General features: G+C 44.9%; 1 protein-coding gene across 1 annotated transcript in view; it reads left to right on the plus strand.

Annotated features, from left to right (window-relative positions):
* Nucleotides 1-11,608: 11,608 nt before the first annotated feature.
* Nucleotides 11,609-22,641, plus strand: part of MEX3C (mex-3 RNA binding family member C) — a 69,370-nt gene continuing 58,337 nt past the window's right edge. The window contains 2 exon segments of the mRNA XM_070743550.1: nt 11,609-11,905; nt 11,907-13,200. Coding sequence (XP_070599651.1) covers nt 11,750-11,905; nt 11,907-13,200 — 1,450 coding nt within the window. The 5' untranslated portion in view covers nt 11,609-11,749.

Here is a 22,641-nt window from a genome sequence, read left to right on the forward strand (position 1 = left end):
TTTGAGCTCCTACCTCTGATATACTGTACAGGATGTAAGACATCACAGCCTTTGGGCACCGGTGTCGTTTCAAAAGGCAATTATATCTATCTGCTGAGATCCTTGAATTGTGCGTGTAAAACGTGAGCCAGTAAATGCCCTATTTTCCAGTAAAGTCTTTTTTTCCTATTAAAAAGGAACCTTCCCCAAAATGCCAGTAAAGCAAGATGCTTTCATACTCAAGTCAGCCCTAAAATCCAAGGGAAATAAATTCCCTTGTGCTAATAAGTGAAATGCACAGCAAAAACAAGATGCCCATGGCAACTCCAAATCTCAACTAGCAAATGCTCTGTCCTACACATTGGGAAGAAGAATCTGAACTCCAAATACGAACTGAATAATCAAATTATCACAGATAATCCCCACTCGGTTAATAGACCTTGGTATACTAATAACAAAAGATTTAAGTGGCAAATCCCACTGCAACAACATAGCCAAGAAAGCTTCAAGAGTTGTAAACCTAATCCTATGTAGCTTCTGCTCTGGCAATCTCACACTATTTACCAGAGCTTACAAAACTTTCGCCAGACCCATCCTCGAATACAGCTCATCCGTTTGGAACCCATATCGCATCTCAGACATCAACACCCTTGAAAATGTCCAAAGATACGTCACCAGAAGAGCCCTTCACTCCTCCACTCGAAACAGAATACCATATGAGACTAGACTTTCAATCCTGGGCCTACAAAGTTTAGAACTAAGACGCCTTAAACAAGATCTAAGTATTGCCCACAAGATCATATGCTGCAATGTCCTACCTGTCAGCGACTACTTCAGCTTCAACCACAACAACACAAGAGCACACAACAGATTTAAACTTAATATTAACCGCTCCAAACTTGACTGTAAAAAATATGACTTCAGTAACCGAGTTGTCGAAGCGTGGAACTCATTACTGGACTCCATAGTGTCATCCCCAAACCCCCAACACTTTACCCTTAGATTATCTACGGTTGACCTATCCAGATTCCTAAGAGGTCAGTAAGGGGCGAGTACAAGTGCACTAGAGTGCCTTCCGTCCCCTGTCCTAGTGCTCTCCTATATCTCCTATACCTTTCTTCTATTCCTATATCTCTTCTTCTATTCTTTCATTGATATGTTCTATTCCTATATCTTCTTTTCTATTATTTCTTAGATATATTTTACTATGAGTATCTCCTCTATAACCTTCATCATGTATTTTAGTATATGTATATAGATATATACCCACTAAAACCCTCATTGTGTATTGGACAAAATAAATAAATAAATAAATAAATAAATAATAAATAAAATATTTGTAGAAGGTACCGGTAATTAGATTTGGCAACGGACCAGAATATCTCCGGGACCGCCTTCTGCAGCACAAATTCCAGCGACCAGTTAGGTCCCACAGAGTTGGCCTTCTCCAGGTCCCGTAGACTAAACAATGTCGATTGACGTGGCCCAGGGGAAGAGCATTCTCTGTGGTGGCCCCAACTCTCTGGAACCAGCTCCCCCCCGGACATTAGAACTGCCCCCACCCTCCTTGCCTTCCATAAACTCCTTAAAACCCACCTTTGCCGCCAGGAACTGAGATATCTCCCCCGGGGCCTATACAATTTATGTATGGTATGTTTGTATGTATGTCTGATTAATAATGGGTTTTTTTTAATTATTAGATTTGTTATGAATTGTTCTATTGCTGTTGTGAGCCGCCCGGAGTCTACGGAGAGTGGCGGCATACAAATTAATAATAAATTTCTTTTTGCATCTGTAGTTCCCCTTCCATAACACATCTTTATGGGGCAGCCCCTTAGAAAGGATGGGTTACTTATTTTCCATGATATTTGCGCTGATAGTTTTTGTCCTGGATCCTATTATCCGTGGCACTCACCTACAGTATGTTTGATTTATGCAGCTGTTGGGGCACAGCAATGGGCAATGAAAACAATGGGCAGCTTTTGCAAGATTGGCCTAACACTAAGGAGCATGGAGCCCACAAAGATTTTATCCTAAAAGGCTGCCCTTTTGAACCAAGGTAAGACATTAATCCAGTGCTTCTCAATTATTTTTTGTTACACCCCACCCCATCCCCCAGGAAGAAGTAAACATTTTGCAACTCCCCAACTCTCCGATCTGGGCCCCAGTAGAATTGTAGTGTTAATATTTATTATTTTGCTTATTATAAGCTACAAGCAAACTCTTGGCTGGGGAAGGCTGCTCTACCCACTTATTTATTTATTTATTTATTTATTTATTGTTTGTTTGTTTGTTTGTTTATTTTATTTATTTTGTCCAATACACAATGAGGGTTTTAGTGGGTATACAGTGGACCTCATGATACGAACCCCTCGTCTTAACGAACAACCTGAGATACGAACCCGGGGTTCAGAAATTTTTTGCCTCTTCTTACGAACTTTTTCCTTCTTACGAACCCACCGCCGCCGCCGCCGAGAAGCCCCACCGGGTTTGGCGTTCGGGTTCAGGAGGACGCCGAGAAGCCCCCCGGTTGTTTTAAAAGACGACAGCTGGGCGGCGGGGCTTCTCGGCGGCCTCCCGAACCCGAACTTTTGCCGAACTTCCGGGTTCGGCGTTCGGGAGGCCGCCGAGAAGCCCCGCCGCCCGGCTGTCACCTTTTAAAACAGCCGGGGGGCTTCTCGGCAGCCTCCCGAACGCCGAACCCGGAAGTTCAGGTTTGGCGTTCAGGTTCAGGAGGACACTGAGAAGCCCCCCCAGCTGTTTCAAAAGGTAACAGACAAGGCGGCGGCGTTTTTTTGCGGTTTTTTTTCCGTTGCACGGATTAATTGAACTTACATTGTTTCCTATGGGAAACAATGTTTCGTCTTATGAACTTTTCGTCTTACGAACCTCCCCCCGGAACCAATTAGGTTCGTAAGACGAGGTATTACTGTATATCTATATACACATAGTAAAATACATGATGAAGGTTATAGAGGAGATACTCATAGTAAAATATATCTATGAAAGAATAGAAAAGAAGATATAGTAATAGAATATATCAATGAAAGAATAGAAGAAGAGATATAGGAATAGAAGAAAGGTATAGGAGATATAGGAGAGCAATAGGAAAGGGGACGGAAGGCACTCTAGTGCACTTGTACTCGCCCCTTACTGACCTCTTAGGAATCTGGATAGGTCAACCGTAGATAATCTAAGAGTAAATTGTTGGGGATTTGGGGATGACACTATGGAGTCCGGTAATGAGTTCCACGCTTCGACAACTCGGTTACTGAAGTCATATTTTTTACAGTCAAGATTGGAGCGGTTAATATTAAGTTGTGTGCTCTTGTGTTGTTGTGGTTGAAGCTGAAGTAGTCGCCGACAGGTAGGACATTGCAGAATTTGATCTTGTGGGCAATACTTAGATCTTGTTTAAGGCGTCTTAGTTCTAAACTTTCTAGGCCCAGGATTGAAAGTCTAGCCTGGTAGGGTATTCTATTTCGAGTGGAGGAGTGAAGGACTCTTCTGGTGAAGTATGTTTGGACATTTTCAAGGGTGTTAATGTCTGAGATGCGATATGGGTTCCAAACAGATGAGCTGTATTCGAGGATGGGTTTGGCAAAAGTTTTGTAAGCTCTGGTAAGTAGTGTGAGATTGCCAGAGCAGAAGCTACGTAGGATTAGGTTTACAACTCTTGAAGCCTTCTTGGCTATGTTGTTGCAGTGGGCTTTGGCACTTAAATCTTTTGTTATTAGTATACCAAAGTCTTTAACAGAATACCCTACAAAAATAGACAAACTATCCTGGGTCTTGAAAGCTTAGAACTGCGGCGCCTAAAACACGATTTAAGTATTGCCCACAAGATCATACGCTGCGGCGTCCTTCCGGTCAACGGCTACTTCAGCTTCAACCGCAACAACACAAGAGCACACAACAGATTCAAACTTAATATTAATCGCTCCAAACTTGACTGTAAAAAAATGACTTTAACAATCGAGTTGTCAAAGCGTGGAACTCATTACCGGACTCAATAGTGTCAACTCCCAACCCCCAACACTTCTCCCTTAGACTCTCCACGATTGACCTCTCCAGGTTCCTAAAAGGCCAGTAAGGGGCGTACATAAGTGCACTGATGTACCTGTCGTCCCCTGTCCAATTGTCTTTCCTTACCCCTTATATCATATATATTCTCTCCTTCCCATCTACTTCTCTTCTTTTTTTACTTCCTATCTTTATATATATTACTTAATGTTTATTCTCTTTCATATGTATTGTATATTGGACAAAGAATAAATAAATAAATAAATAAATAAAAATAAATGTGTAGGACTTACCTGGGAGTAGGTCACACTGAACTCAGTGGCGCCTGTTTTTGGTTAGGCAGGCATAGGCTACCATGGTTATGGCCCTCTTTTGACAGGGGGCCAGGCCAGCTTAATCAAACCGATGTTTTGGGGTTGCCGGCCTGACTCATAAGCGCTGCCTTTCTTGAGCACTTACGGCGAATGGTGTGGAAGGAGGTTTTAGGGTGCCGTTCGAAGCTTTTGCCCAGCTGCAGAGGATGTTCCTCCTTGTCCAGCAGCAGGTTCGCCACACCATTCATGGCTACCACGCTGCCCGCCAAGAACAAGAGGAACCCACGCAGCCTTTGCGACCCGCCTGGCTTTCTCTTTTAGGATCGGAGCAGCGTGCAACTGGGAAAACACTCAGTGTTGTGGTTAGCTCTGGCCCTGCTCCTGCCCCAAGGACTGTGGATGTAGGGGAGACATCCACATGCTGCAGGCCTGTTTTGCCCCCGGTGGAATCTGCTGATGAAGGCTCCTCTGACCAAGAAGACATGAGTGACAGGGAGGAGGAGAGTGTGGCAGACAGCTCAGAAGGAGATCAATTATCTCTCTCCTCCTTGGATTCAGAACAGGAGTTAATGATACAGCCAGGCATGCGGAGAGCGATGCATAGGCAACAACAAGTGAGAGATTATTATCAAAGAAAATGAGGCCACCTGTGGTTGGGTGGGGCTGTGGTAATTAGTGAGGCTGCTATAAAGAGCAGCCTGTGGGTTTGGCCATTGTGGAGGATTATCTGATAGTTGTGTTTCGTGACTGCTTTACTGACTTTGACTTTTTGTGTGCTGATTTTCCCCCGCTTTGAAACTAAACCAGGGCAAAGTGTGTTTCACTTTGTGAAAGAAGGACTGTGAATTGCCTCACAGCTTGCAAGCTAAGTATCACAGAACTGATAAGGGACTTGTACAAATTACCAGTTTGTTTGGAGACGAGTGCTCTTTGCTATACCAAAAGAGGGCTTGGTTTAAGTGAATTTTCATTATAAAGAACATTGTTTTGAATTTTCAAACACGTGTGTGTCTGAAATTTGTACCTGTGAATTTTTGGGAGGAGTCTACCAGAGAGCCCGACAGAACACTCGCAGTCTGGGGGAATCAATCGAGAGGGACCATACATGGTCCCTGGAGTCACATATGCTTCCCTGGTATTGCGCCCCACTATTTGAGAAGCACTGCACTAAATAAACGTAAATTGTGGACTACATGTAGCCCATTGTACAGAAGCTGCTTGAAAATAAAGCTACATGCAAGATGTGAATTGTGTGAAAAGCTAAAATTATCTGCAAGTATTTCAGTATTCAGGGGGCATGTTGGATCAACAGCTTTAATACATGCAACACCATGCTTAAAGCCAGACTGGCGTTAAAGAGTGTGGTTGGTGTTTATCCAAGCATTTATACAAGTATAAAATTACTACAAAAATTGCTACCCTTTGAAACTATATTAGCATTCAATCTTTTTTTCCCCTTCTTTTGCTGTTTTTGGTCATCCCCCAGTGGAATATAATTCTTCTTTTCAAAATCTGGCTATATGTTTTCGTAGCATGAACAGAAGCATGACCTAATAGCATATAATTCATATTAGCAGTCTCTTAGGGCACATTAGATATCCCCGAGCAGCTAATTCAGATGTCTTTGACAATGAGAAGAATGTGGCATTGAGCCTTTTGGTATACATGGAAACTATTATGGGATCATTTAATCACATGCCCAATTTTTGAGGCACGTTGGCATGCCACCAAGCAGTTTCTGAAAGTTAGTCTATGAAGCCTGGTAAATTGCCAACATCTACTGAGCAATAACCAGCAATCATACTGTGGCAGATCATGAAAAACAAAGGCAAATTGTTGGTGTAAAAAAGTGTAGTTTATACCATAAAAATGTAGCAGAGATTACCAAAACCTTTTTTGGACTTAAAAGATTAATTTGAACTCCTACAAAGTGTGTTACGAGCTTGGCTTATTCATTCAATTATTTATATGTAATTTGGGAACAATAAATTATATAAGTTACTGTATCTCCAGAAGGCAATTCACTTTGGATTTACAGATTTCAACTCTGCCTAATTCGGATCTCCCAGATCCAAACTCATCCCCACTGCTTCGCTGTTTATTGCCAAAGACTCTAGAAATGTTTTAAAATATGTTCTGCTTATTCTAAAGATTGTGAATCCCTGTTTAAAGCAGCATACAAAACCCACAACAGTAAACATGTCCACACAAAATGCTTACTGAGAGCAAGTCAAAGGGGCTGAATTCACAATGTAAGATTTGTTAATGAAACACACACACACACACAAAATTAAGATACTCCCCTGTGTTGAAGACCCACTTGGCAGTGGGGCTATTGTCCCTCTTTTTTTAAAAAAATGATCAGACTTGGGCAGCTAAAGCAAGGTTTAAAAACCGAGAAACTTTTGCAAGATGATTACAACCATGATCTAGCGATCAGTTTAAAATTTAAATCACTGCAAAGAATAGCAGTTATTATAGAGGCACAAGGAACTAAAAATATCGGGCAATGTTTAAGAGGCGATTTCAGAAAAATATGCCCAGGAATTAAAGTGACAATTTCAGCTATCTGCTTAAATTTAAAGCACCTAAACTCATTAAAGCACCTGCATATTTTCCTATTAAAAGTACCAAGAAGATATAAGGCAATGTCTCATGTGCCCAGATGTGGCTCCGCATGCTACCTTGTGCGTCCTGGCACACATGCACTTTTGGCACCTGTTCTGTCGAGCTCTCTGGTAGAATCCTCCCGAAAATGCACAGATACAATTTCAGACACACACACGTTTGAAAATTCAAAACAATGTTCTTTATACCAAAAATTCAAATAAACTAAGCACTCTTTTTGTATAGCAAAGAGCACTCGTCTCCAAACTGGTAATTTGTACAAGTCCCTTATCAGTTCTGTGATACTTAGCTTGCAGCTGTGAGGCAATTCACAGTCCTTCTTCTTTCACAAAGTGAAACACACTTTGCTCTGGTTTAGTTTCAAACCAGGGAAAAATCAGCACACAAAGATCAAAGTCAGCAAAGCAGGCATGAAACACAACAATCAGATAATCCTCCACAATGGCCAAACCCCACAGGCTGCTCTTTATAGCAGCCTCACTAATTACCACAGCCCCACCCAACCACAGGTGGCCTCATTTTCTTTGATAATAATCTCTCAGTTGTTGCTGTCTATGCATCGCTCTTCGCATGCGTGGCTGTATCATTAACTCTTGTTCTGAATCCAAGGAGGAGCTAGATAATTGATCTCCTTCTGAGCTGTCTGCCACACTCCCCTCCTCCCTGTCACTCATGTCTTCTTGGTCAGAGGAGCCTTCATCAGCAGATTCCACTGGGAGCAAAACAGGCCTCAGCATGTGGATGTCTCCCCCACATCCACAGTCCTTGGGGCAGGAGCTGGGCCAGAGCTAACCACAACAGCACTGAAGCAAAAAAAAAAAAAAAGTTATATCAGCCTCTGCAATTCTTCATGTTCTGCTTGCATCGGCTTCCATTGAAATGGTGGGAGAGGGCACTGGAATTTTGGGAGGGGGGAAGATGTGCTGGAGAATTCTGGGTAGAAGTTTGAAAGCTGTTGGGGGAGGGTTAGCACCAACATCCTCCTCCTGGCACAGTCATGCATCATGGACATGTTTATCGTAGGCTCAAGGTCAACGGCCATTGCATACCAGATGTTGAAAACCTAAAGGATAATGCACCCACCTGACACCTAAGGACATAGGGTGTTGTGAGCGCTCCTCGTCCACCTCTGGCAATGTCAAACTCTGAGGAGGATGAGCCAGGCCCCTCTTGATACCCTAGGCCAGTGGGGTTGCCAGCTGATGCAGAGAGTAAGAGTGATGGAGAAAAAGACCTGAATGAACTCAAGGAACTACCAGAGGTGGCAGATATGTCAATGGGGGATTGGTCCGAGTCAGAGGACAAAGGGAACTTTAGAGTGGATGAACCACTCTTAGATGCTAGATTCAGGTTACAAAGCAGACATAACAACCCTTATATGGTAAAAGGAAGTAATTTGTAATTTTAACTCTAGGGGGTTTGCTGACTATTCCCAGCAGGTATAAAAGGGAAAGATCTTGTGCAATTCTGGGTGGAGTTTCAACGTTGGTTTCATGGATGCTGTGTTAGATCTGGGGTTCTAGAAAATGCTCCCCTGAATACCTGATTTCTCCTCTGCAAAAGTCCTCTGCGAGACACTGCCCACCTGTCAGAATGCGGTGAACTGAATTGTATACCTTATGACTCATTGCCTGTCTTATCTTGTTGGAATGCCATTAGGCCTGAAGACGGTGCCTTACCCCGAAGCTTATCTGATAACTTCACAGCATAGAAATCTATTCCACGAACTTTTAAAGACGGAATTCTGCTCGTAAATGTTGCTTTTTCAAATAGTGTAATTCAAAGCTTAAATCGTAGGTTTTAGACATTTCTTTCGATCTGAAAAGCCCGGGATAGAACATAGGGATTGAGTGGATGGCCCAGGGACTGTTGGGGAGGGTTTGGGGATCTTTGTAATGCGCATTCTGCACATCATTTCCATCAGACTTTGCTTTACTTTTGATGCGTTCACTTCTTATCTAGTAAAAGTGCTCTTTGAAGTCCAAATGGACTCTGAGTTTTACTTTCCTAGATCCTGAAGGGAGGCAGATCTGACAGGTTTATTTATTTATTTCTTAGATTTCTATTCTGCCCTTCTCCAAGCGACTCAGGGCAGCGTAGAACATGGTAAACACACAGAATATACACGAGAAATCTAATTCTTTATAAACATATGCAAAATTAGTAAAGATCTAAAACTCCTTATGCAATCATCCACATTCAATCATTCATATCAGCTGGGGACAATCTTGTAATTCATGGTCCCCATGTTTGCCGGCAGAGGTAGGTCTTCAAAGCTTTAGGAAAGACCAGGAGGGAGGGGGCAGTACGTATCTCCGGGGAGAGTTCATTCCAGAGGGCTGGGGCCGCCACAGAGAAGGCTCTTCCCCTAAGTCCCGCAAGACGACATTGTCTGGCTGATGGGACCTGGAGAAGGCAAACTCTGTGGGACCTAATTGGCCTCTGGGTTGCATGATCTAATTATTATTATTAATAATAATAGTAATAATAATAATGAGGCAGAAGACAGTCCCATAGGTTTGCCATCATTGGACCAGATGATTTCCAAGGTCCCTGCCATTATTTTATGTTCTGGAGATAACAATCTGGGAAGAGCTTTATGTTGGAAAGATGCTTGGTTAGTTGCCTCTGAGTCTACCTTAGAGAAGAGGAAAGCTCAAAATCTTTCCTAGATCAAGTTGAAAATAGGACAAAGTACCGCAGACATTACCAACCTAAAGAATGACTGGGGTAAATGCTCTCTGATATTTCAATCCCTGATCAGGCCTGGCTAGTACTGTACTGTAACTTGCATGGATTTCACTGCTATCTGACTTACACACACAAACATCTATATAGGTAGTCCTTGAATTACAACCAAAATTCAGCTCAAAATTTCAGTTGTTAAGTGAGACATTTGTTCAATGAGTTTTGCAGCACCTTTCTTGCCACAGAGATTAATTGAATCACTGCAGTTAGTAAGCCAGTTGTTAAGTGAATTTATTTATTAAATTATTATTAAATTTGTATGCGGCTTCCCCTTTGACTTTGCTTGTCAGGTCGCCCATTGGGATCACATGACTTTGGGGCACAGCAGCCGTCATAAATATGAATCAGTTGCCAAACATCTTAATTCGGATTACATGATCGCTCCAAAGGTCATAATAGTGAAAAACTGAACCCTCAAAACGATGCTATAGAGACTGCAAAACAACTAGACACAAGAACAGTGTCTAAACCAGTGTTTCCCAACCTTGGCAACTTGAAGATATCTGGACTTCAACTCCCAGAATTCCGCAGCCAGCATTCGCTGGCTGGGGAATTCTGGGAGTTGAAGTCCAAATATCTTCAAGTTGCCAAGGTTGGGAAACAATGTGCTAAACAAATAATTCCCTCACCACTGTCAATCTATCCACTAAGTCTGCACTACTATTACTATTAGTTTTTTCTCATCGTTCCCATCACCCATCTTCTCCACCTTACTTGTTGCTTGTATCTTTACAATTTATATTAATATTGTTTCCTGGTTGCTTATTTGACCCCTATGGCAATCCTTAAATGTTGTACATGATTCTTGACAAATGTATCTTTTCTTTTATGTACACTGAGAGCATCTGCACCAAAGACATGTTCCCCAAGGTCACCCCCCCCCCTTTGCTTCGCACCCCCTATTTCTATTTGAGAAATACTGGGTTAATTATTCTGTCAGGAAATTTTTCGTTAGTACTAAGTTGCTTGTCTCCTTATTTAGTTTCCACCCATTGCTTCTTGTTCTAACCTCTGGTAGGAAAGAAAAGGCTTTTGTGTGTGTGACTGTGTATTACTACTTTCAACTTCAGATCGTGCAAAATGCATCTGCGAGAGCAATCATGGGCTTCCCTAGGTATGCCCATGTCACACCAACACTCCGCAGTCTGCATTGGTTGCCAATCATTTTCCAGTCACAATTCAAAGTGTTGGTTATGACCTATAAAGCCCTTCATGGCATCGGGCCAGAATATCTCTGAGACCGCCTTCTGCTGCACGAATCCCAGCGACCGGTTAGGTCCCAGAGAGTTGGCCTTCTCTGGGTCCCGTCAACTAAACAATGTCATCTGGCGGGACCCAGGGGAAGAGCCTTCTCTGTGGCGGCTCCGGCCCTCTGGAACCAGCTCCCCCCCCCCCGGGAGATTAGTATTGCCCCAACCCTCCTTGCCTTTCGCAAACTCCTTAAAACCTACCTCTGGCATAAGGCATGGGGGAATTTCCCCCCCAGGCCTATATAGTTTTATGTATGGTATGCTTGTGTTGTATGTTCTTTTAAATAATGGGTTTTTAGATTTTAAATATTAGATTTGTTCTCTGTATATTGTTTTATTATTGTTGTGAGCCGCCCCGAGTCTGCGGAGAGGGTCGTCATACAAATCTAATAAATAAATAAATAAACCCTTCGAAGTTTGAACACCACACCTCACCTCCCACCCCCACCCCCATGCTCCTTCGACAAGTCCATTCCCACAACCCACTAAACCTGATTCAACCCTCGCTTCGGGGCGGAGAAGGGCGTTCATAGCACGATGCAAATCCAGCCAGCCGGGTCAAATCAAGGCCTGCAAAAGAGGCCCGTTTCGGCCTCCAGGTCTCCTATGAAGACCGCCCCTTTCCCCGAACCCCACAACAGGGCTCCTTTTTTTCCCGCCTTGGCGCCGCTTTTTCTTCTCCTCAGGTTTTTTTTTCCCTCTGGCGCCCCGTCACAATACCCGCCGGGCCAACCCAACAATCCCGGGCCGCCGCCGCCCTCCCCGCAGCCGAGATTGGGCAGAGCCAGCAGGGTGGGCCGCGTGTGGATGCTGCCCGCGGGGACCGGACCGGAGGCGGAGAAGGAGCCCGACAAACCGCCGCCGCCACCGCCACCCTCGGCATTCGCCGCTGGTCTCGCGGCCGCCCGCCAATCCCAGGCGCCGCCGCCGCCGCTTCCCGCCGCCGAGCCCCGGCCCCTGCTTTCCCCCGCGCGGCCGCCACCCAATCGCCCGGCTGGGGGAGCGGCGCGGGGCGGGGCTGGAGTTGCCCGGGCCGTCACCGCCGCTGCTGCTGCCTGCGGCCGCCGCTGCCGCAGCTGGAGCCGGCGGAGAGAAGCAGCAGCTGCAGCAGCCGCCGCCGCAGCCGCCGCCATGGAACAAAAGAAGCGCTGAGGCGAGCGCGGGCCGTGGCGGCGGCGGCAGCAGCAGCGTCGCCATCAGCGGTGGCGGCGGCAGCAACGCCCAGGCCGCCCCCCAAGAGACAGCAGCAGCGGCGGCGGAGGAGGAGGAAGAAGAGGAGGAGGAGGAAGAAGCAGCGGCCGGAGAGCCCGCCGCCGCCTCAGCCGCCCCAGCATGTCTCCGGGCCCCGCGTAGCCGGAGCGCCTCGCCGTCCCTTTCTTCTTCTTCTCCTCCGCCGGCCATGCCGAGCGGCAGCGCCTCGCCGTCGCCTCCCGAAGAAGAGCCTCCCGACTTGGGAGCGCGGCTGCTGCTGCCGCCGCTGGCGGCCGCCCCGCCCAGGCCGCCGCCGGGCCTGCTGCTCCAGTACCACCACCACCACCACCATGCTCAGCCGTCTTCCCCTCAGCCGCCGCTGCTGCCGGACACGGGGCTGCTGAGGGAGCGGCTGGCCGCCCTGGGCCTGAAGGAAGGCGGCGACGAGGCCGCCCGGGAGGAAGAAGACGACGAGGAGGAGGAGGAAGAGGAGGAGGCGGCGCCTGAGGAAGAAGAAGGAGAAAGAGGCGGCGGCGACTTGGAGCTGGACTTGGAGGAGCCGCCGGAGGACGAAGAAGAAGACGACGAGGCCGCTGAGGAGGAGGAAGAGGAGGAGGACGAGGAAGGCTTCCTGGAGCCCCGGGCAGGCGGCGTCCTCTGCGGCCCGGCCTCGCTGCTTTTGCTGCCCCCGCCGGCCTCCTCCTCGCCGCCGCTTTTGCCCCCGGGGTTGGGCTCGGTCCTGCTGCCGCCTTCGGTCTCTACACTACCGCTCGCCGCCGCCGGCTCGGCCTTCGAGGTGCCCGAAGCGGGAGCGCTGGGCGGGGCGCTCTACGGGCCCGGCGACGATGTCCACGCCGGGGTGATGGCGGCGATGCTCTCGCAATCTTACGGGCCGCCCGGAGCGGCGGCGGCTGCAGCAGCGGCGGCGGCGGTGGTAGCCGGGATGCCGCCCGGGTCGGTTTTGAACGGAGAGCAGGCGGCGCTGCTGCGAAGGAAGAGCGTCAACACCACCGAGTGCGTCCCGGTGCCCAGCTCCGAGCATGTGGCCGAGATCGTGGGCCGGCAGGGTGAGTTGATGGCGGGCGTGGGCCTCGAGGTAGACCGATCCCGGGAAGGGGATTCCTTCCCTCGGGGAGGTAACGGGGTGGCGGCCCTTTGGGGGGGAACCAGTAATAGTCTGCTGCCCCCGGGGGGGAGACGCAGTCGGGTAGTAAGTTTATCCACGATTTATTGAATACTTAATAGTTTTTTATTGACCTTCCTTCTCTAGTACCTTACTACAGTGTTTCCCAGAAGATATTTGGACTTCAACTCCCAGAATTCCCCAGCCAGCGTTCTCTGGCTGGGGAATTCTGGGAGTTGAAGTCCAAATAACTTCAAGTTGTCAAGGTTGGGAAACACTGCCTTACTACGATCCTTAATTCAAAATAGGAAATAATTAAATAGTATATTTTTGCCCATGAATGCTTTAATCATTATCTAGAACTGAACTTTTATAGCAATTCAAGAAAACTGAGCTACCTGCCTAATCTTTTGTCCTACTGAACCTTGTGGGTTCAGCACAAAACCTGAAAATGTGACTGTGCTCTTCAAGAAATAATGCTGTCTGTCATTTGTCCTTTTTGTGGCTATTCAAATAATGGGACTTAATCAATTGAAAAAGAGTCCAAGCACCTCTTTGAAAACTTATCTTGGTGGGTAAGCCACCCCCACCCAGTCATATGACCTTTAAGTCACCCCCTGGTCACATGATTGTCAAGCCACTCCCACTTGGCCACATGGCCGGCAAGCCACTCCTACCCAGTCATGTGACCATCAAGCCACACCCACAAAATAAGCCACACCAAAACGTGGCAGTAAACATTTTGGCAGCCCATCACTGGAGGTGAACCATGCATATCAGGAGTGGGAGACTTTGGGGAACGATTTCTCCCAGATTGGGGACTCAAACTCCCATCAACCCCAACTGAAGAGGAAGATGGGAGTCCAATCCTAAAGCACTTGATTGGGCATGATTATTTTGGGCGGTGGGGGGGGATGATAAAAGAAGAGCCAAGTGGAAGAGAGGGGATGGCAAGAACAGTCCCCAAAAGAAAGCTGGAAAATTGGAATTCCTTCCCTTAAACATGTGTTCACTTTGGGAGTTGTGAAGGTTTGCATTGAATGCCTTTATAAACTGAAAAGTTTGAGGAAAGGATTATATCCGAACTGGTGAAAAATAGGGAACCTTTGCAGCAATCTGGAATAAATGAGAGGCAATCTGGAATGAATACATAAATATTTATTTTTTATTATTACTTATTAATTAAATTTATATGCTGCCCAACTCCTGAAGGATTCTGGGCAGCGTATATATTTAAATAAATCATAAATGCCATGCCCCTCATTGGGATGTGTATAATGGTGTTCAAAACCTAGTTGTGGGTTGGGAGCATTTCGTGCTGAGTAAGAGGAAGTTTGGCCTGGAGCAGTTTGAACTGTTAAGGTGGGAATGTGGCTGGGTGAAGAAGTAGGGAAATGGCCTGATCGGATCCATCTAAATTTGACAAAAGGATTTTTAACAGAAGAACGTGTCCAGATAGGAGGGAAATATTTTGAAACTGTAAAGGAAGCTTGGTTTTTCGAGAGACGAGAAATGGTCTTGGAGGTAGAAGTGCTAAAAACAGTGACACTTTGAAAAATGGGTGTGGTTTGTAAGGAAAGGTCCCTGGGAAACAAACCTTTTTATCCAGGAGGCTTCCACCATGTTGAGTAACATTTGTTAATTGTTTTTTCAGAACAATGGTTATTACAGAGTGCTTGGGAAACTTGCAATTTCATTACCAAATAATTATTCAGTTTCGTGGTCCCATGTTTTGGGGAGGAACAGCTAGGCAGAATATTCACAATCCAGCTCACATACATCACACAAAAGCACCAAAAATAAATAAGAAATATTTGGTACGGGATATATACCAAAGAATATAATACAGTGAACCCTCGATCATCGCGAGGGTTCCGTTCCAGGACCCCACGCGATGATCGATTTTTAGCGAAGTAGCGGTGCGGAAGTAAAAACACCATCTGTGCGTGCGCAGATGGTGTTTTTGCTTCTACTGCTGCCCGCCCTTCGCCCGCCCACCCCGTTGCTCGCGCAACGGCTTCCCTGGGTGCCCGCTCGCTTGGGAACATCCCAGCTTCGCTCCCCAGCTGGGAAGCGGATCTAGGGAGTCCCCACCACGCGCGCGTTGCTGGGGAAAGCGCGTGCACTTGGGAACATCCCAGCTTCGCTCCCCAGCTGGGAAGCGGATCTAGGGAGTCCCCACCGCGCGCGCGTTGCTGGGGAAAGCGCGCACGCTTGGGAACATCCCAGCTTTGCTCCCCAGCTGGGAAGCGGATCTAGGGAGTCCCCACCGCGCGCGTGTTGCTGGGGAAAGCGCGCGCGCTTGGGAACATCCCAGCTTCGCTCCCCAGCTGGGAAGCGGATCTAGGGAGTCCCCACCGCGCGCGCATTGCTGGGGAAAGCGCGCATGCTTGGGAACATCCCAGCTTCGCTCCCCAGCTGGGAAGCGGATCTAGGGAGTCCCCAAGCGCGCGCGCTTTCCCCAGCAACGCGCGCGCGGTGGGGACTCCCTAGATCCGCTTCCCAGCTGGGGAGCGAAGCTGGGATGTTCCCAAGCGCGCGCGCTTTCCCCAGCAACGCGCGCGCGGTGGGGACTCCCTAGATCCGCTTCCCAGCTGGGAAGCGGAGCTAGGGTGCCCCAAGCTCGCGCTCCAGCCCACCGCCGCTGGGGTCTTACCAGGGCAAGAGGGGGAAGACCCAGGGAAGCCTCTGCCCAGCGGGGAAACTCCACCATCTACGCATGCGTGGAAGGGCACGCATGCGCAGATGGTGGAGTTTACTTCCGGGTTGCAAACTAGCGAAATAGCCCTTTCGCGATCCTTGAGGACGCGAAACTCGAGGGTTCACTGTATATCCATATTCATTGAATGGATAGAAATGAATGCTATGGGATAAGGAAATGATGTATAAGTTTAGGACGAGCACAATTCATTGTATATAGAGTTGTCATATTGTGACCACAATTGAGACTGGCAATTGGCAATTGAGTCATTATGTGATGTGGTCGCTAAATGAAACCATGAATATGCTTGTGATCTGACTTCAGTTTCTTCAACTTTAGAGACCTGTGAAGGTCATAAATGTGAAGTTTGAATTGAATTGAACCTTATTTGCCCAAGTGTGATTAAAACACAAAGAATTTATCTCTAGTACAAAAACATTCAGTGTATATGCAAAGCAATAGTACAGTATAATCATAATACAGCGAAAGGAAAGGCAGTAAGGAAGATAATAAGGGTAAATAACGCTAGTTTAGTTGTAAGGTTACTTTTTCATTACTGTTGTTAACTGAATAGTCATTGTATGAGTCAGTTGCTAAGGGAGGACTATACCTATGGTAAATTATTTTCTAATCACAGTGGTTTTAAGAAATCTGCATTTTGATTCAGAAGCACCAATTCCATATAAGGAATCTGGGTTGAGAGATTTTGGGGGACTTGCTTGTTTAATAGAACCCCATAATTTGGGTTTGCTTATTCTGCACACTGGTTCTGACTCACTAATTGTGGTTGGATGTTTTTTCTCTTTTTTCTGAATTGGGAATGTCTAGCCTGTATTGTTTCTAAGCAGACGGGCTCCTTGTTCGCAAATGAACTACTGTATTGCCTTTCAGCTAACACTAAACACAATCATGGCTGGTTCTTCTGTTTAAAATGAGGAATCATCAGATGAGAAGAATTCATGCTAGGCAAACAACCACTAAATGGGGCAATCACTAGAGCAGGGGTCTCCATTCCAACCTTGGCAACGTTTATGATTTGTGGACTTTTACTGCTCCCAGAATTCCTCAGCCAGCATGCGCTGCCACAAGTTGAAAAATAATAATAATAATAATTAATAATAATAATAATAATTTATTACATTTGTATGCCGCCCCTCTCCAAAGACTCGGGGCGGCTCACAACAATAATATAAAAAAGATATCAAGGTTAGAGACCCCTGCACTAAGAGGGAATTTAATTTTCATGGGACTTATCCTTGAATTTCCTTGATGGAAAGTACCCTGCAGATTGGGTCAGGTGATGGTTCATGGAGCATGAGGTTTCACCAAAAGTGGCTCTTTAGGTGGGGATCTGGGAATTGATTCAGACCTCATCCAAATTCATAGAATAGAATAGAGTTCTTTATTGCCAAGTGTGATTGGACACACAAGGAATTTGTATTTGGTGCATACGCTCTCAGTGTACATATTAGATACAACACAATGATTGTCATAGGGGTCAAATAAGCAATCAAGAAACAATATTAATAAAAATCTTAATGATACAAGCAACAAGTTACAGTCATAAGTGGGAGGAGATAGGCGATAGGAATGATGGGAAAAAACTAGATCTTGTTCCTGACATATATGTCAAGTACTCGTCCAGTAGCAGTAAAAGTACCATTCTGATGTAGTCCATTTAGACAGCCAATTTGGTACAGAGATTAAGGCACCAGACTAGAAACCAAGATACTGTACTATGAATTCTAGTCCCATTTTAGAGATGAAATCTTGGGCTAGTTTCTTTCAACCCTAAGAGGAAGGCCATATGACTTCCCAATTTTTTTTTCTTGTTGCCAAGAAAACTGAAAGGATTACTATTGTGTAAATAACTGCCAGGAACCACACTGATTCAAATCCAAACACACACAAAACACAGTATGCTCAAAACCAAAAAAGTGTCTTCGCAATTAATTTTTCCACTTTCATCATATTTATTTATTCAACTTCTATAACCACCCATCTCAATTCAGTTGACAAATATAGTTGAGACAACATAGCAGAAGAAAAATTCTAAATACTTAAAATTACAGGAGCTGATCACATCCAGCAGTTTTGGTGAGTGAAAACCTATACAGTGGTATCTTTACTTAAGAACTTAATTCGTTCCATGGCCAGGTTCTTAAGTAGAAAACTTTGTAAGTAGAAGCAATTTTTCCCATAGGAATCAATGTAAAAGCAAATAATGCATGCAAACCCATTAGGAAAGAAATAAAAGCTCGGAATTTGGGTGGGAGGAGGAGGAAGAAGAAGAGGACGAGGACAGTCGCTGCCGAAGGAAGAAGGTGAGGGGAATTTTAAAAAATCCAAAACTTTAAGGCTTAAAAAAAAAGAAGAGGGACTCTGAGGTGCGAGGAACCTCCCGCTCCTTTTACCAAAAGGCAGTGGCTGCTGCTACTGCTACCTGCTTCCTCTTCCTTCCCTTGCTGAAGGGCTCTCCTCTCCTCTTGCTCGCTCGCTTTGTAGCCAGCACCTTTCCTTCACTATGGTGACTCCTCAATTTGGCTGAAGTCGAGTTAATCCGGCCAGGGAGAAGCGCCCCTTTTGTCTTTCCGCGCCCAGACCCACCAGGAGGCAACCTCGTGCCAGGTCTATGGGAAGCAGGGCGAGGGAGTCACCACAGCAAAGTGGTTTATTCCCTCTCCAAGCACCCAGAGAAAGGAAAACACTCTGTTCGCTCTGGGCTGCCAAAACCTCCTTAAGCGCCACCGAAAAGCTCCTTTGGCAGCCCAGAAAAGCTTGAGATGGCCAGGATTAAAGGGGGAATGACAGGAAACTGGTCGGGCCTTCATGCTGCTCTCAAATTTCCTGGGAAAATTTTCCAGGTTAAGTAGAAAATAGTAGAAAATAGTTCTTAAGAAGAGGCAAAAAAATCTTGAACACGAGATTCGTATCTAGAAAAGTTCTTAAGTAGAGGCGTTCTTAGGTAGAGGTACCACTGTATCTAGCTGCTGTTGTGATGGCCTTGTCCTCTCTAATATTTCTTCTGAAAGCACCTAAAATGATCCAGAGATTATGGCCAGTAAGATCTCTCTGCCCTTATACAGGATTTTAAAAAAATGAAACTACAAGAGAAAACAGGAAGTAGGAGATTTGTCATGTACTGTAACTGAGTGGTTACATTAAGCAGTGGCTGAAAATTGTGATAAGAACCAAATTACAGAATAAGTGTAAAATGTCAAAAGAATTTCAGAGGAGAAACAATAATGAGGCCAGGATAGACAATAAGGAACCTGGACAGAACTTGTTATAAAATTAGGAAACTAGCCTTTTTTTTAAATGTTCACCAATTTTTAATATCAAGTTGTATTATGAAGACACAGACTGATCACTTTATACAGTAATACCTCGTCTTACAAACGCCTCGTCATACAAACTTTTCGAGATACAAACCCGGGGTTTAAGATTTTTTTGCTGCTTCTTACAAACTATTTTCACCTTTCAAACCCACCGCTGCTGCTGGGATACCCCGCCTCCATACCTTCCGTTGCCAGCGAAGCACACGTTTTTGTGCTGCTGGGATTCCCCTGAGGCTCCCCTCCATGCGAAACCCCACCTCTAGACTTCTGTGTTTTTGTGATGCTGCAGGAGAATCCCAGCAGGGGAATCCCAGCATTTGAACCATTAAATATATTTATGCCAATTTATTCCTAACTTCATTATTATATGTATAGTACATGCACAGTCCTTAATGGTTGCTTTGCTGGCAACGGAAGTCCGGAGGTGGGGTTTCCCAGCGAGGGGAGCCTCAGTGAAATTGCAGCATCACAAAAACACAGAGGTCTGGAGGTGGGGTTTCAAGGACTTCGGTGTTTTTGTGAGGCTGCGATTTCACTGATGCTCCCTTCGCTAAGAAACCCCACCTCCGGACTTCTATTGCCAGCGAAGCGCTCATTTTTGAGATGCTGAGATTCCCCTACTGGGATTCCCCTGCAGCATTGCAAAAACACAGAAGTACGGAGGTGGGGTTTACCATGCATGGGAGCCTCATGGGAATCCCAGCAGCGCAAAAACGGGTGCTTCGGCTGGCAAAAAGGGGTGAATTTTGGGCTTGCACGCATTAATCACTTTTCCATTGATTCCTATGGGAAACATTGTTTCATCTTACAAACTTTTCATCTTAAGAACCTCGTCCTGGAACCAATTAAGTTTGTAAGACAAGGTATCACTGTAGTTACTTCTTATATAGAAACTTGCTGATTTCTTGGTTTCAGAGGAAGGACTTGCAATTTTTATAGTAAATAAAATATCCACAAATATCCAAGATATGTCCACTTAGAGATATATCTTTTTATCAATTCGTGAAATATATTTTTAAAAGGACTTAGTCTGGCCTACATTACATAATACATATTCTGCTACAAACGCAAGTACAGAATACCAGGCCAGAGTTCACATCTAAGTGGAATTACAATATTTGGCAGCAGCAACTTCATTCACTTGGTTATATGGGTGGAGATTGTGTGTATCCAGTCACAGCATTTCTAGCAAAACTGATTTCCAGGAAATAGAACTGGAAACATTGAGAAGATGAGTGGAACAGTGATTTGACTTTATATAACAGTTCTTCATTGTAGGCTGGGAGGGGGCATTCGCAAATCTAGAGACCAGTCACACCCTGGAAATAAAAGTGCCACTGAAATCATAAAATAAATCTCAGTGGAGAAAGTGTAGGCTTTTTTGTCCATGAGTCCAAAGGTACCTTTAAAGATACAAGGCCTTTTAAAAACTTCTTCCTGTTATTAATAATAGTAATAGTGTGAAAGATCATTTTGTCTATAGCACTAATCTAGCTCTAACAAAAGTCAGTACAGGAAAGCAAACTTCCCTGTTTCTAAAGTTCATAGTTAATTTGAAGTGTTTCATGAAAAAACTAATGTTGCTACACCTGACATGCTCTAGAACTTCATTGTTGGACACAGTTGAGGCATCTGAATTGGATTTTGTAGCAATTCCAGTGGAAATATATCTTGCCTGTGGACAAGAGCCTCTGTATTGTGGATTTGAGAGGATAGGTTATAGTCCAAATGGAGGCAAAATGCCTGATGGCTTTTCTTAGAGCTCATAATGAGTTTTCCTTAAAACAGAAGAAATAGGTATGGCTCTTAATTTTTATTTTATTTTATTTATTTATTTATTGGATTTATATGCCGCCCCTCTCCGAAAACTCGGGGCGGCTAACAGCAGTCATAAACAGTGTACAGTACAATAATAATCCAATACTAAAAGCAAATTAAAAACCCCTTAATATAAAAAACCAAACATACATACAGACACACCATGCATACAATTGTAAAGGCCTAGGGGGAAAAGGAATCTTAATTCCCCCATGCCTGATGGCAGAGGTGGGTTTTAAGTAGCTTACGAAAGGCAAGGAGGGTGGGGGCAATTCTAATCTCTGGGGGGGTTGGTTCCAGAGGGCCGGGGCCACCACAGAGAAGGCTCTTCCCCTGGGTCCCGCCAAGTGGCATTGTTTAGTTGACGGGACCTGGAGAAGACCCACTCTGTGTGACCTAACTGGTCACTGGGATTCGTGCTGCAGAAGGCGGTCCCTGAGATAGTCTGGTCCGGTGCCATGAAGGGCTTTATAGGTCATAACCAACACTTTGAATTGTGACCGGAAACTGATCGGCAACCAATGCAGACTGTGGAGTGTTGGTGTAACATGGGAATATTTGGGAAAGCCCATGATTGCTCTCGCAGCTGCATTCTGCATGATCTGAAGTTTCCAAACACTTAGTTCATTCCAGTCATATTTAGTTTATATCATTACAGTTTACCAAATTCTCTGTTCACTTTTTTGGGGTAAATGATGGTAAACTTAAAATTCTACGCAAGGCATTTCAGAATATATTTTTAGCTACAATCCAATAGACCGTGGGGTTGTATCTATTAACAATTATCTAATTCTATTTCCTTGTTAGAGATATAATTAGGAAAAAATTAGGGAATTCTGCACCAAGTTAAGAAGTATTCAAATGTAAATTTCAAAAAAATCATGTATATTTAAGGCAGTTTGGCATTACAGGAAGATTTGAATAAATACAATATTGGAGGAGGATTTGCAAGGAGAATTATTTTTTCATTGCTGATATCTTCTTTAAGCAACATAAATGAGGATTCTACATCTGGATATCACCAGATGGACAACATTAGCTAAATAATAGGAAACAGAGGACAGAGAAATGCAGTTCAGACTGAATACAACATTTTCAGATGGTGAAAAAAACTATGCATTATTGTGGTCCTATATGGACTTTGAAAATAAAGCAAAAAATACATGCCAATAAGTTTTGATTGAAGGCTATATATCAAAGTATGACAAAGATATTTGTGTTGACTCCTCTACCAAGAGAAAGAGCGTATCAGGTGAGTCAATGCTTATTCTTGTGCAAAATAGAATTTGAGCCATAGAAAAGTAGAGGGCAATTTTTTTTTAAATCCTAAAATTTCAAAGGAAGAAAAATATCCAAATAGTTTTCAGAGCAGGCTGTATACTAGTTAGAAAAGATGAAGGGTAAATCTTGAGCAATAAGGATACAGGCAATTATCATTATCCATGGTAATTACATTCTGTGAAAATGCTTCAAATATCATATTAGCTGGGCAATTCCAGTGTCTTGCTACTCTACATGTCCACAAATA

This window comes from Erythrolamprus reginae, chromosome 2, assembly GCF_031021105.1.
Source record: "Erythrolamprus reginae isolate rEryReg1 chromosome 2, rEryReg1.hap1, whole genome shotgun sequence".
Classification (NCBI taxonomy): Eukaryota; Metazoa; Chordata; class Lepidosauria; order Squamata; family Dipsadidae; genus Erythrolamprus; species Erythrolamprus reginae.